Source organism: Amblyraja radiata, chromosome 24 (assembly GCF_010909765.2).
Source record: "Amblyraja radiata isolate CabotCenter1 chromosome 24, sAmbRad1.1.pri, whole genome shotgun sequence".
Taxonomy (NCBI): Eukaryota; Metazoa; Chordata; class Chondrichthyes; order Rajiformes; family Rajidae; genus Amblyraja; species Amblyraja radiata.
The window spans coordinates 10,754,083-10,767,998 of record NC_045979.1 but is presented as its reverse complement, the minus strand read 5'-3'; the positions used below and the strand labels follow the sequence as shown (position 1 = coordinate 10,767,998).

Here is a 13,916-nt window from a genome sequence, read left to right as displayed (position 1 = left end):
AGGCAAAGTGATTGAGTGATTAATAACACCTGCACTCACGCAACTGGAGCTGCAAACTTCCTTCTCAGCACTTATTTTCCACAGCAAATCACTTCCGCACGGGATGGAGAAGCAATTTGGAAATTAAGACAACAGTTCGATCTAGCACTCAGTTATATTTTGTACAATTGTGATTAATTGCTTTTAGTTAATTTCACACATATTTTCTCAAAGTAAAGAGCAAGTCAAAAACTAGAATGTTTCATTCAGGGTGAAGAATCTGGATTGGTCCAGACTGGAGCTTTTGAGTTCATTCAAGGCGGAGAGTGTTTTAGATGTTTAAGGAATCGGGATTATGGGGATAGAGCATGTAAATGGTGGCAAAGATCAAATAGATTAGCCCTCAGGTGCTACAATTGTTATTTTGTCTAGCTCCCCCTCCCACTCTTGTAAACTTTTACAAGTTGCAGCAATGAGAGAATCTTTGCAGAACGGGGAAAAATTTGGTCATCAGATGTGAGGTGCTCTCAGGGCTGCTGTACTTGGCACAAGTGTGGCCTGTCTCTCCCTCCTACGCCACAGGGATCACCCGAGCCGTCTTCCAGTTCATCTGGAGGTCGAGGATTGACCGGGTGCGACGGGCCATAATGCACTAGTCAGCAGACAACAGGGGTAAAAGCGTTACCAACGTGGCCCTCACCTCGATGACCACCTTTGTGTGTGGCTGCATCAGGCGGAGTGTAGAGCCAAGGCACGTGGGCACCAAGTGTCAGTACCTGCTGAGGTTCTACCTGTCCCTGGTGTTGCGAAGGATGGCCTGGCACAGATGCCATGCAATGTGCCAGTCAGCTGGACATTGCTGCCCCATCTGTCGTTTGTGGAAAGGTTCTTCCGGACCAACACCTTTGACCACATGTCCATCGGGCAGTGGTCAGCAGAAACGTCCTGCAGGCACTGCAGGAAAAGGGCTCCATGGATCAGGTGGCGCGGTTCCCAGAGCAGACTGCCCAGCTTGCCTGGCAGAATGCCTCATCGCCAGAACTCATCAACAAGCACTTGGACCTGGCTTGGCTGGCGGTAAGGGGAGCCCTTCCAGTCAGATCCTTTCTGCACCATCGGAACATCGCTACCAGCGCACGCTGCCCTCGGGACGGCTGCTGTGGAGAGGAGACAGTTGCCCACCTCTACGCCAGATGCTGAATGCCACTTCCACGTGGAGATCTCAACCCAGCTTCTGCAATTAGTGAAGCCATCAAACGTTACTTCCCCGGACTGGACCGACCACTCTCGTGATGAGTGGATCGTCCAACCATTTTCCGTTGAAGACGGTGCCATGGCTGCGAAGGTTGAATTTTACCGAATTCGTGAAGATGCGCAGCTCAAGAGTGACTTCATGGAACAAGAGCTCGCCACGTTTTGGCTGAAAGTGAAGGACTGTCCTGACCCTATTGGTCCAGTGACTGGTATCATGTGACTGATGTTGTAAATCACCAGAAGGACTCACATGAGTTCTATCAAAATTACTCCTCTCTGGACCCGCCCCAGAGCATCAGCTCTGTGTTGGAAGGTTCAGAGACTAGTCTCAGTTGAATAAAGAATCGATTTCAACAGCTACAAGTGTTTGAGTCAAGTTGACTTTAGATTGACAAAAGAACTCTGTTTAACAACCCTTTAGTTTTTCTGTACTCCATTGTAGCTAAAAACAATGCAAATATTTCTGCCATGTATTTCCCAAAATCCCATGCCCAACGATATTGAGAATGCTAAAAGGGTTTATTCACTTTAACATTCCTTAGTGCAGATCTGGTTCAACACATTTCCTTCAAATTCTTCGCTTCTATGAACGTCTCAATAAATGCAAATATAACACGCATTTTCAGTGGCTTGACACACAAGTGACCATGTTAGTCATTAGGGGGGGCTATTCTCTCCTTTGTTACTGCTTTTGCTCTTAAATGTACCTTTAAGCAGTTTTCCAAATTTAAATATTCTATGGCATTTAATAAACAAAGAAAATGCAAGATGTCTGCAAATGGGATTTCCTGTGCACCCAGCACAAAAAGCATGCATACATGCAAGTACTTGCTCTTCAAACAATATCTTAAAACTTACAAAAATTACAGGAATTAAGTCTAAAGTGCAAACAACGCAGAGGGAAGTACTGGAATTCAAGTCCTCGATGGTAGGATAAAAAGGAGACAGAGGCAACCGCAGGTGAGCTGAAGGAGGGGATACAGGCGGTGCTTGGAAAGCTTGTCTTTGTTAAAATTAAAAGCTTGAATGGTTTGGTTCAGCTTTATTTTGGATATTTGCTCAAGGTACAGTGGTGGTAAGGAAAGGCTTTTTGTAAAGCTTCAAGCTTTAAACCAGAACTTTAGCTCAATTGCATACTTTAGATGCCTACTCCAGCAATTTGTTTAAATACATCCTGGAAGAGAAAATACGGGAACACATCTATTGACAAATTGTTTTATTTTGACATTAGTACAAATTTTAAAAAATATCCTCACTAATTTTATTAATAGCTCATTATTGATCAGGTTACAAAATGTTAAACTTCCTTTGATTCTTTTTGCCCTATAAAAGGAAGCAAAATTGTAGTTATTTCAAATCTACATTATTTAACTTTAAAACTTTGGTGTAGTGACTCAGTATCACTACAGCAACTTGCTAGCACATATTTACAAGGTTCATATATTACAAATAGCCAATTCCCCAGTGAACAGCAGTGATCATGGAATTCATCGCAATCCTAGAAATCCATCTTACAAAAAATCACAATACAAATTGTTCAAATCATTGAGATATCACATGTGCCACTCAATTCACAAGTGTTAAGTCTTCATCCTAAAGAACTTGAATTTCTGAGCAACGGTAGGTTTTAAACAAGGTAGCTTAATAGATTACAGTGCCACTACACTGAGAAATAATTCAAATTTACCAACATAATAAACCAGTGTAAATAGACTTATTACAAATACCTAACTGTATGGCTTAGCCTGCTATCTACAATAGCACTGCCAAAATTGGTAACGTAGACCATTATCATTGTCACCAGCCACATGCATTAATATAGCACTACACACCACCTTGAGACTTTGATTGCACCGTTAATCATCATCAGAAGAATCAAAATCATCCTCCAGACTAAAATCAGACAGATCAGAATCAAAAAGTTCATAAAAAAAGCCAGCATTCTCTAAAAAGTCAAGGGAAAGCACACCAAAAAGCTGAAGGGCACGTTCCAGGTCGTCCTCCTCATCATAATCGTCGTTCCATGTAAATTCAAACGAAGGCTGTGGGTATATACAAGATAATGTTAAAACCAAGATTTAAAAAATCAATGTACAGTGTTAATAATGTTTAACCCAAAGTCAAACAGGCAATTTTTTTTAAATCATTTTACCATTTAGAATTTTTCTCATTGCTAATCATAATGCCATCAGCAAATGTTCCAATCTGCCAGCAAAAATCTTAATCTTCAACCGTTAAAATATTCCCATAACCTTCTCTACTTCAAGTTTAGAAATTCCATCTTCAAGAAATCCTCAGTTCTTGGCATAATTTAGGTTAATAACATCTGGATCATCTTACATGCTTTGCAAATATAAAAATCAGTATTTCCTTGCTTCTAGACTCAAATGCCAACATTTATAAAGATGGAGCTCATGCCTTTTGCTTGCAAACCAAATATCCAGGCCTCTACTAGTCATAACTAGTGAATTAGCTTTCCAAAGTATAATACGGTGACGTTTGCATATGATATATAGCCACACGGTAAGTTGTCTAGGAAGTAACCTTTAGCCAAAACATTATCTATGGTTACCATAGAGAGATACATAGTTTGGGAATCCCTACTTTTGCGGCACCTTTCCAAAGTGCCACAAGCCAGTCTTCTCAAACACACAATTTGGCAATAACCAAAAATAAAATCCCCCCAAAATATCAAACTGCACTGGGTGAGCATACAAGATATCTGACGATGAACACTGCTATGGCCACCACCTCTGATCTCTTCACTATCTGTAAGTTGACAGACTACTGGAACATCTACAGGGTGAGCAGAAATTTCCCCAATCAAGTAAATCTCTGATCCACAACCATTAAATTCTACCTAGAGAACGGATGAAACGGAGCCAAATCGTATTCAACTTAAAATCAGAGTCAAGCTACAATATTGGCATCTGTAAAGGAGTGTTATAGAACAGATACACCTTGCGGTTCAAGTACATAGTCCCTAAAAGCGGCAACACAGGTAGACAAGACGGTGATGGCAGTATCTGGCATGCTGGTCTTTTATCAGTCAGGGCCACGCCACTTAGTACAAGAGTTATGATGGTGTTACAAATGGACAACAGTATTTTGTGCATTCCTGATCATCTAGCGATAAGAAGGATATCATCACTGGAAAGGGTGCAGAAATGGTTCACAAAGATGTTTTTAATAGGATTGGAAGGCTCAAATTCGGATGAGGTATGACAAAATGTAGGTTTATAAAATTATGCGGGGGGGGGGGGGGCATATGTAAGGTGAATGGCCAGTGTTTTTATGTGTATGTGGGGGGGGGAAAGAGAGAGAATCTAAAAATAGATTTAACATGAGGGGAAACAGTTAGAGGGTACCGGAGGGGCTACTTTATCCACAGGGGTGTACCAAGCTGCCAGAAATAGTACAGGCAGGTACAATTGACATTTAAAAAAACATTCTGACAAGTACCTAGACAAAATTGAGGAATATGGGCCAAACAGGCAAATGGGACCCCCATAGAGTCCCCCTAGTCCTCACCTTTCACCCCAACAGCCGGCAAATACAACACATAATCCTCCGCCACCTCCAACGTGACCCCACCACTCGCCACATCTTCCCATCCCCCCCCCCATGTCTGCCTTCCGCAAAGACCGCTCCCTCCGCAACTCCCTTGTCAATTCTTCCCTTCCCTCCCGTACCACCCCCTCCCCGGGCACTTTCCGTTGCAACCGCAAGAAATGCAACACCTGTCCCTTCACCTCCCCCCTCGACTCCATTCAAGGACCCAAGCAGTCGTTCCAGGTGCGACAAAGGTTCACCTGCATCTCCTCCAACCTCATCTACTGCATCCGCTGCTCTAGATGTCAGCTGATTTACATCGGGGAGACCAAGCGGAGGTTGGGCGATCGTTTCGCCGAACACCTCCGCTCAGTCTGCAATAACCTACCTGAACTCCCGGTGGCTCAGCACTTCAACTCCCCCTCCCATTCCCAATCCGACCTCTCTGTCCTGGGTCTCCTCCATTGCCAGAGTGATCAACACCGGAAATTGGAGGAACAGCACCTCATATTCCGCCTGGGGAGTCAGCATCCTGGGGGCATGAACATTGAATTCTCCCAGTTTTGCTAGCCCTTGCTGTCTCCTCCCCTTCCTTAACCCTCGAGCTGTCTCCTCCCATCCCCCCGCCCTCGGGCTCCTCCTCCTCCCCTTTTCCTTCCTTCTCCCCCCCACCCCCTATCAATCTGAAGAAGGGTTTCGGCCCGAAACGTTGCCTATTTCCTTCGCTCCATAGATGCTGCTGTACCCGCTGAGTTTCTCCAGCCTTTTGTGTACCAGGCAAATGGGACAGGTTGGGCCACAGAGCCATTCCCATGCAGTACAACTCTATGACTGCCTATCTCTATAACATCAATAATTTAAACCCCATATTTTATTATCCCAAGACTGCTGTTCTAACATACACCTGGCTGACCTTCCTCATTCTACTTTATAATAAGGTCATTTGAAAGACCCAAAACATTGACCGTTTTTCTTCCCACAGATGTGACCTACCCTGAGATTTTCCAGCATTTTCTGAGATTTCTAGCATTTGCAATTAGATTTCATAACTTGTAGCAAGTACCATTTACCCATCACCCGCACTTGCCAAACTACAATTTTTTGTGAAATCAACTCTTGTGAAATCTTCTAGCTGTCGTTAACTATTTCTGGTTGCTGTTTAATTTGGATAAGATTTAGGTCATTCAATTAACTGGCTTCAACAAGATGACGAAAACTATCATACTTGGTCTTTTTTGGAAAACATAATACCATAAAATTATTTTTACTCTAACTTGCTTGAAGACTAGAGGTTTATCTATAAATCTTCTTCTTGCGTATGGCGTGCACAAACTAAAGTTGTGGGACAACTTGTTCTATTTTATCTTATTTGATCGCACGCCAGGTTGAATGCATTCGTTAAAACAGGGCGGACCACGTGAAGGTTGCAATCTCCCACCCCAATCTATAAATGAATTAAGCAATATGTAATAGAATAAGTACTTATGTAGAATTCTCTTACATGGTTATTGCGCCTTCTTGGCTGATGTCGAGGCGGCCGATATCCCTCTGGGAACTCATGCAAGTATATGCATTCCGATTTAAACGGGCATTTTCCGTTACTTTGCAGAAAAAATTTGCATCTTATTTTTCTGTGGAAAAAAAAGCCATTGTAGAGGTAAATCAACTGTGTGACAGAAATAGGATTCAAAACTTAACTCGTTTCATAGACCAACATGCTGTGCCAAGTTCTGAAGTGCAAAATAACGTTTCTTTGCTGAAACAAACTTTCATGTTGCTCAAAATAGTAAGCTTCAGCAATTCATTGTTGTCAAACTCAATTCTACATTTAAGGTAAAATCCTTTTGCCTTCTCTTTAAGTGCTTCTGTCCGAGCAAATATTCCAATATTTTGAGTACAATGAAGCAGATTGTGCATGGGGCAGGGTCAAAGAAAAGTGTTCGTAGTGGGGAAATCTGAAGTCTTGGTCTTCAAAACTGTTAATTTTCCCCATATGGCAGACAATAGATCCTTGAACACCATTCCAACTGTGGACACCCTATAGGCAGAGGATACAAGTAGGGAAACGCATATTAATTCTGAAGGAAGAAACAAACAAAATGCATCTAGTTCTTGGATGCCCTATGCCCAGTAATGAGATCACAAACCTACACTGTGGAGAAACTGATCATCTGGAGACAGCAAGTAGAAAGTGTAGATAGACACAAAAAGCTGGAGTAACTCAGCAAGTCAGATAACATCTCTGGAGACACGAGTCACTCCAGCTTTTTGTGTCTATCTGTGGTTTAAACCAGCATCTGCAGTTCCTCCCTACACATGCAGAAAGCGTAGTTTGAATGGCGAATTTAACGTTCAAGGATAATAGACAACTCCCGCACTGATTAACAAAGGACCTTGAAAAAGTTAAGAGCAATGAAGAAATTACTGAGGGATTTGAAAGGAAAAATTTAGGAGAGTGATTTAAAAAAATACCAGAACAAAGTTTGTTGGCCACAGCAGAAACACTGGTGGAAGCCAATCCATTAGATTTAAATAGACAATTATGTGAAAAGGTTAAACTACAGAAGGAAGTTGGTACGTGCACACATGAAGGAGGTATCAATTAGATTAGCAAGATTTGTCATGGGGGCGGGGTGTGTGGGCAGGGGGGGATTTGCAATTTTGGTCCTTCATTTACTCAGAGTAAATTCCAGAACTATGTGCATTGAAGTCTATGGTTTCTGAGCTGTTGTCAGGAATGCGAAGTTGGAGAATGACCCTGAATAACTTTATCAGCAGCTGGTCTGTAAGTGGGATTGAATTATTTTACCACGGTGTTGAGAGTTGGCCGTATTACTTTGACCGCGATGGGAAGTGTGTGGGCGGGAGGGAGGGGCAGTGTGGATGGAACGCCGCGCTGTGGGAGGGAGGGAGGGAGGGGCAGTAAGGAGGGAGCACGGCGCTGTGGGACGGAGGGTGGGGCTGTGAGGAGGGAGCATGGCACTGGGGGAAGGGAGCATGGCACTGGGGGAGGGAGGGAGCATGGCACTGGGGGAGGGAGGGTGGGGGCGGTGAGGAGGGAGCACGGCACTGGGGGAGGGAGGGTGGGGCGGTGAGGAGGGAGCATGGCACTGGGGGACGGAGGGTGGGGCAGTGAGGAGGGAGCATGGCACTGGGGGAGGGAGGGTGGGGCGGTGAGGAGGGAGCATGGCACTGGGGGACGGAGGGTGGGGCGGTGAGGAGGGAGCATGGCACTGGGGGACGGAGGGTGGGGCAGTGAGGAGGGAGCATGGCACTGGGGGACGGAGGGTGGGGCAGTGAGGAGGGAGCATGGCACTGGGGGAGGGAGGGTGGGGCGGTGAGGAGGGAGCATGGCACTGGGGGACGGAGGGTGGGGCGGTGAGGAGGGAGCATGGCACTGGGGGACGGAGGGTGGGGCAGTGAGGAGGGAGCATGGCACTGGGGGACGGAGGGTGGGGCGGTGAGGAGGGAGCATGGCACTGGGGGACGGAGGGTGGGGCGGTGAGGAGGGAGCATGGCACTGGGGGACGGAGGGTGGGGCAGTGAGGAGGGAGCATGGCACTGGGGGACGGAGGGTGGGGCGGTGAGGAGGGAGCATGGCACTGGGGGAGGGAGCATGGCACTGGGGGACGGAGGGTGGGGCAGTGAGGAGGGAGCATGGCACTGGGGGACGGAGGGTGGGGCGGTGAGGAGGGAGCGTGGCACTGGGGGACGGAGGGTGGGGCAGTGAGGAGGGAGCATGGCACTGGGGGAGGGAGCATGGCACTGGGGGAGGGAGGGTGGGGCGGTGAGGAGGGAGCATGGCACTGGGGGAAGGGAGGGTGGGGCAGTGAGGAGGGAGCATGGCACTGGGGGACGGAGGGTGGGGCGGTGAGGAGGGAGCATGGCACTGGGGGACGGAGGGTGGGGCGGTGAGGAGGGAGCATGGCACTGGGGGACGGAGGGTGGGGCAGTGAGGAGGGAGCATGGCACTGGGGGAAGGGAGGGTGGGGCGGTGAGGAGGGAGCATGGCACTGGGGGACGGAGGGTGGGGCAGTGAGGAGGGAGCATGGCACTGGGGGACGGAGGGTGGGGCGGTGAGGAGGGAGCATGGCACTGGGGGACGGAGGGTGGGGCGGTGAGGAGGGAGCATGGCACTGGGGGACGGAGGGTGGGGCAGTGAGGAGGGAGCATGGCACTGGGGGACGGAGGGTGGGGCGGTGAGGAGGGAGCATGGCACTGGGGGACGGAGGGTGGGGCAGTGAGGAGGGAGCATGGCACTGGGGGAGGGAGCATGGCACTGGGGGAGGGAGCATGGCACTGGGGGACGGAGGGTGGGGCAGTGAGGAGGGAGCATGGCACTGGGGGACGGAGGGTGGGGCGGTGAGGAGGGAGCATGGCACTGGGGGACGGAGGGTGGGGCAGTGAGGAGGGAGCATGGCACTGGGGGACGGAGGGTGGGGCGGTGAGGAGGGAGCATGGCACTGGGGGACGGAGGGTGGGGCGGTGAGGAGGGAGCATGGCACTGGGGGACGGAGGGGGGGGCAGTGAGGAGGGAGCATGGCACTGGGGGACGGAGGGTGGGGCGGTGAGGAGGGAGCATGGCACTGGGGGACGGAGGGTGGGGCAGTGAGGAGGGAGCATGGCACTGGGGGACGGAGGGTGGGGCGGTGAGGAGGGAGCATGGCACTGGGGGAGGGAGCATGGCACTGGGGGAGGGAGCATGGCACTGGGGGAGGGAGCAAGGCACTGGGGGACGGAGGGTGGGGCGGTGAGGAGGGAGCATGGCACTGGGGGATGGAGGGTGGGGCAGTGAGGAGGGAGCATGGCACTGGGGGAAGGGAGGGTGGGGCAGTGGGGAGGGAGCATGGCACTGGGGGACGGAGGGTGGGGCGGTGAGGAGGGAGCATGGCACTGGGGGACGGAGGGTGGGGCAGTGAGGAGGGAGCATGGCACTGGGGGATGGAGGGTGGGGCAGTGAGGAAGGAGCATGGCACTGGGGGACGGAGGGTGGGGCGGTGAGGAGGGAGCATGGCACTGGGGGACGGAGGGGGGGGCAGTGAGGAGGGAGCATGGCACTGGGGGACGGAGGGTGGGGCAGTGAGGAGGGAGCATGGCACTGGGGGACGGAGGGTGGGGCGGTGAGGAGGGAGCATGGCACTGGGGGAGGGAGCATGGCACTGGGGGACGGAGGGTGGGGCAGTGAGGAGGGAGCATGGCACTGGGGGAGGGAGCATGGCACTGGGGGAGGGAGGGTGGGGCGGTGAGGAGGGAGCATGGCACTGGGGGAAGGGAGGGTGGGGCAGTGAGGAGGGAGCATGGCACTGGGGGACGGAGGGTGGGGCAGTGAGGAGGGAGCATGGCACTGGGGGACGGAGGGTGGGGCAGTGAGGAGGGAGCATGGCACTGGGGGACGGAGGGTGGGGCAGTGAGGAGGGAGCATGGCACTGGGGGACGGAGGGTGGGGCGGTGAGGAGGGAGCATGGCACTGGGGGACGGAGGGTGGGGCGGTGAGGAGGGAGCATGGCACTGGGGGACGGAGGGTGGGGCGGTGAGGAGGGAGCATGGCACTGGGGGACGGAGGGTGGGGCAGTGAGGAGGGAGCATGGCACTGGGGGACGGAGGGTGGGGCGGTGAGGAGGGAGCATGGCACTGGGGGAGGGAGCATGGCACTGGGGGAGGGAGCATGGCACTGGGGGACGGAGGGTGGGGCAGTGAGGAGGGAGCATGGCAATGGGGGAAGGGAGGGTGGGGCGGTGAGGAGGGAGCATGGCACTGGGGGACGGAGGGTGGGGCAGTGAGGAGGGAGCATGGCACTGGGGGACGGAGGGTGGGGCGGTGAGGAGGGAGCATGGCACTGGGGGACGGAGGGTGGGGCGGTGAGGAGGGAGCATGGCACTGGGGGACGGAGGGTGGGGCAGTGAGGAGGGAGCATGGCACTGGGGGACGGAGGGTGGGGCGGTGAGGAGGGAGCATGGCACTGGGGGACGGAGGGTGGGGCAGTGAGGAGGGAGCATGGCACTGGGGGACGGAGGGTGGGGCGGTGAGGAGGGAGCATGGCACTGGGGGAGGGAGCATGGCACTGGGGGAGGGAGCATGGCACTGGGGGACGGAGGGTGGGGCGGTGAGGAGGGAGCAGGGCACTGGGGGATGGAGGGTGGGGCAGTGAGGAGGGAGCATGGCACTGGGGGAAGGGAGGGTGGGGCAGTGAGGAGGGAGCATGGCACTGGGGGACGGAGGGTGGGGCGGTGAGGAGGGAGCATGGCACTGGGGGACGGAGGGTGGGGCAGTGAGGAGGGAGCATGGCACTGGGGGATGGAGGGTGGGGCAGTGAGGAGGGAGCATGGCACTGGGGGACGGAGGGTGGGGCGGTGAGGAGGGAGCATGGCACTGGGGGACGGAGGGTGGGGCAGTGAGGAGGGAGCATGGCACTGGGGGAGGGAGGGTGGGGCAGTGAGGAGGGAGCATGGCACTGGGGGACGGAGGGTGGGGCGGTGAGGAGGGAGCATGGCACTGGGGGAGGGAGCATGGCACTGGGGGACGGAGGGTGGGGCAGTGAGGAGGGAGCATGGCACTGGGGGACGGAGGGTGCGGCAGTGAGGAGGGAGCATGGCACTGGGGGACGGAGGGTGGGGCGGTGAGGAGGGAGCATGGTACTGGGGGACGGAGGGTGGGGCAGTGAGGAGGGAGCATGGCACTGGGGGACGGAGGGTGGGGCAGTGAGGAGGGAGCATGGCACTGGGGGACGGAGGGTGGGGCGGTGAGGAGGGAGCATGGCACTGGGGGACGGAGGGTGGGGCAGTGAGGAGGGAGCATGGCACTGGGGGACGGAGGGTGGGGCAGTGAGGAGGGAGCATGGCACTGGGGGACGGAGGGTGGGGCGGTGAGGAGGGAGCATGGCACTGGGGGACGGAGGGTGGGGCAGTGAGGAGGGAGCATGGCACTGGGGGACGGAGGGTGGGGCAGTGAGGAGGGAGCATGGCACTGGGGGACGGAGGGTGGGGCGGTGAGGAGGGAGCATGGCACTGGGGGACGGAGGGTGGGGCAGTGAGGAGGGAGCATGGCACTGGGGGAGGGAGCATGGCACTGGGGGAGGGAGGGTGGGGCGGTGAGGAGGGAGCATGGCACTGGGGGAGGGAGGGAGGCAGAGGCCACGAGCGCCAACCCTATAAAAGTCTCATCTTATATATAGTCAGTATACATGTCGCAATATTCATAGACAGACACAAAATGCTGGAGTAACTCAGCGGGACAGGTAGCATTTCTGGAGAGAAGAAATGGGTGACGTTGCAGGTTGAGACCCTTCTCCAAACTGATGTTAGGGAGATACACAGATAAGGAAGCGTATGGTTTGAAAATGAGAAAGGGAATGGAGATCAAGGAAAATGTGGGATAGATTATTGTTAGCTGGGAGAAGCGAACAACAAAGCAAACAGATAGTCGGACACCGTAAGTGTAGTTGGAGAACTGGGAAGGGGGAGAGAGAGGAAAAGTAAGGGTTACTTGAAGTTCGAGAAGTCAATGTTCATACCGTTGGGGTGTAACCTACCCAAGTGAAATATGAGGTGCTGTTCCTCCAACTCTGACAATGGAGGACGAGAAGGACAGAAAGGTCAATGTGGGAATGAGAGTTAAATGCTTAGCAACCGGGAGATCAGATTGGTTTGGGCAGACTGAGCAGAGGTGTTCAGCGAAACGATCGCCAAGCCTGCGCTTGATCTCGTCGATATATAGGAGTCTACACCTGGAACAGAGCATACAGTAGACGAGATGCAAGTGAACCTCTGCCTCACCTGAAAAGGCTGTCGGGGACCTTGGATGGAGTCGAGGGGGGAGATTAAGGGACAGATGTTGTATCTCCTGCGTTTGCTGGGGAAAGTACCAATGGAGGGGGTGGTTTTGGTGGGAAGGGACGAGTTGACCAGGGAGTTGCAAAGGGAACGTTCTCTTCAGGAAGAGGTGGAGATGGGAAGACGTGGCTAATGGGAAGGCGAGGACTAGGGGGACTCTGATGGAAGGGGAGCAAGAGCAGAGCTGCGTGATATCGAGGAGACTTTAGTGTGGGCCTCATCTATGATGGAAGAGGGGAACCCTTGTTCTCCAAAGAATGACATTTCTGATGTCCTGATATGCAACACCTCATCTTGGGCGCAGATGCAGGTAGACGGAGGAATTGGGAGTAGGAGATAAGAGTCTTTACAGGAAGCAGGATGGTAAGACGTGCAGTCTAGACAGCTGTGGGAGTCAGTGGGTTTATAATAGATGTCAGTTGATAGTCTGTCCCCTGTGATGGAGACAATGAGATCAAGAAAAAGTGGGGAGATGTCAGTGATGGTCCAATTATATTTGAGTGCAGGCTGGAAGCCAGTAGTAAAATTAATGAAGTCGGTGAGTACTGCATGGGTGCAGGAGGTAGCACCGATACAGTAGTCAATGTAGTGTAGGTAGAGTTTGGGGATAGGACCAGTATACGCCTGGAACAGTGATAGTTTGACGTATCCTACAAAGAGGCAGGCAGGCATAGCTGGGGCCCATGCGAGTGCCCTTAGCTATGAGTTAGTGGGAGGAGTCAAAGGAGAAGTTATTACGAGCAAGGACCAGAGGAAAGTGTTGGTAGAGGGAAATTGGCTGGGTTTGCAGTGGACAAAGAAATGGAGGGTTTTAAGTCCTTCCTGGTGGGGGATGGAAGTGTAGAGTGAATGAACATTCATAGCAAAGATGAGGGAGCGAGGACCTGGAAAACAAAAGTCGTTGAAGAGACGAAGGGCGGATGAGGTGTCTTGGACATAGGCAGGAAGGGATTGGACCGGGGAGGGAATAGGATGGATTTGAGGTGTGTGGAAATTAATTCAGTGGGACAGGACCAAGCAGAAACAATGGGTCTGCCAGGGTAGCTCTGTTTGTGGAGAAGATAAAAGCAGGCTGTGCGGGGCTGGAGAACAATAAGGTGGCTTTGGAGGGCAGACAGCTGGAAATGGTAAAATCTGAAATTGTCTGTGAGATTATGGCCTGGTGCTCATCTGTGGGATCATCATCAGAGGATACGTAGGTGTCTCAGATCAGCGTGCCAGACTACCACGGCACCTTCCTTGTTGGCGGGTTTGATGATAATGTTGGGTTGCTGCAGAATGAGCGGAGGGCTGTATGTTCAG

General features: G+C 52.3%; 1 protein-coding gene across 1 annotated transcript in view; it reads right to left on the bottom strand.

Moving 5' to 3' along the window:
* Window positions 1-2,260: 2,260 nt before the first annotated feature.
* Window positions 2,261-13,916, bottom strand: part of LOC116986764 (probable E3 ubiquitin-protein ligase makorin-1) — a 29,900-nt gene continuing 18,244 nt past the window's right edge. Inside the window, exons 7-8 of the mRNA XM_033042412.1 lie at window positions 6,287-6,416; window positions 2,261-3,275 (exon numbers count right to left, since the gene is read on the bottom strand). Coding sequence (XP_032898303.1) covers window positions 3,090-3,275; window positions 6,287-6,416 — 316 coding nt within the window. The 3' untranslated portion in view covers window positions 2,261-3,089. The remainder of the gene's footprint in view (window positions 3,276-6,286; window positions 6,417-13,916) is intronic.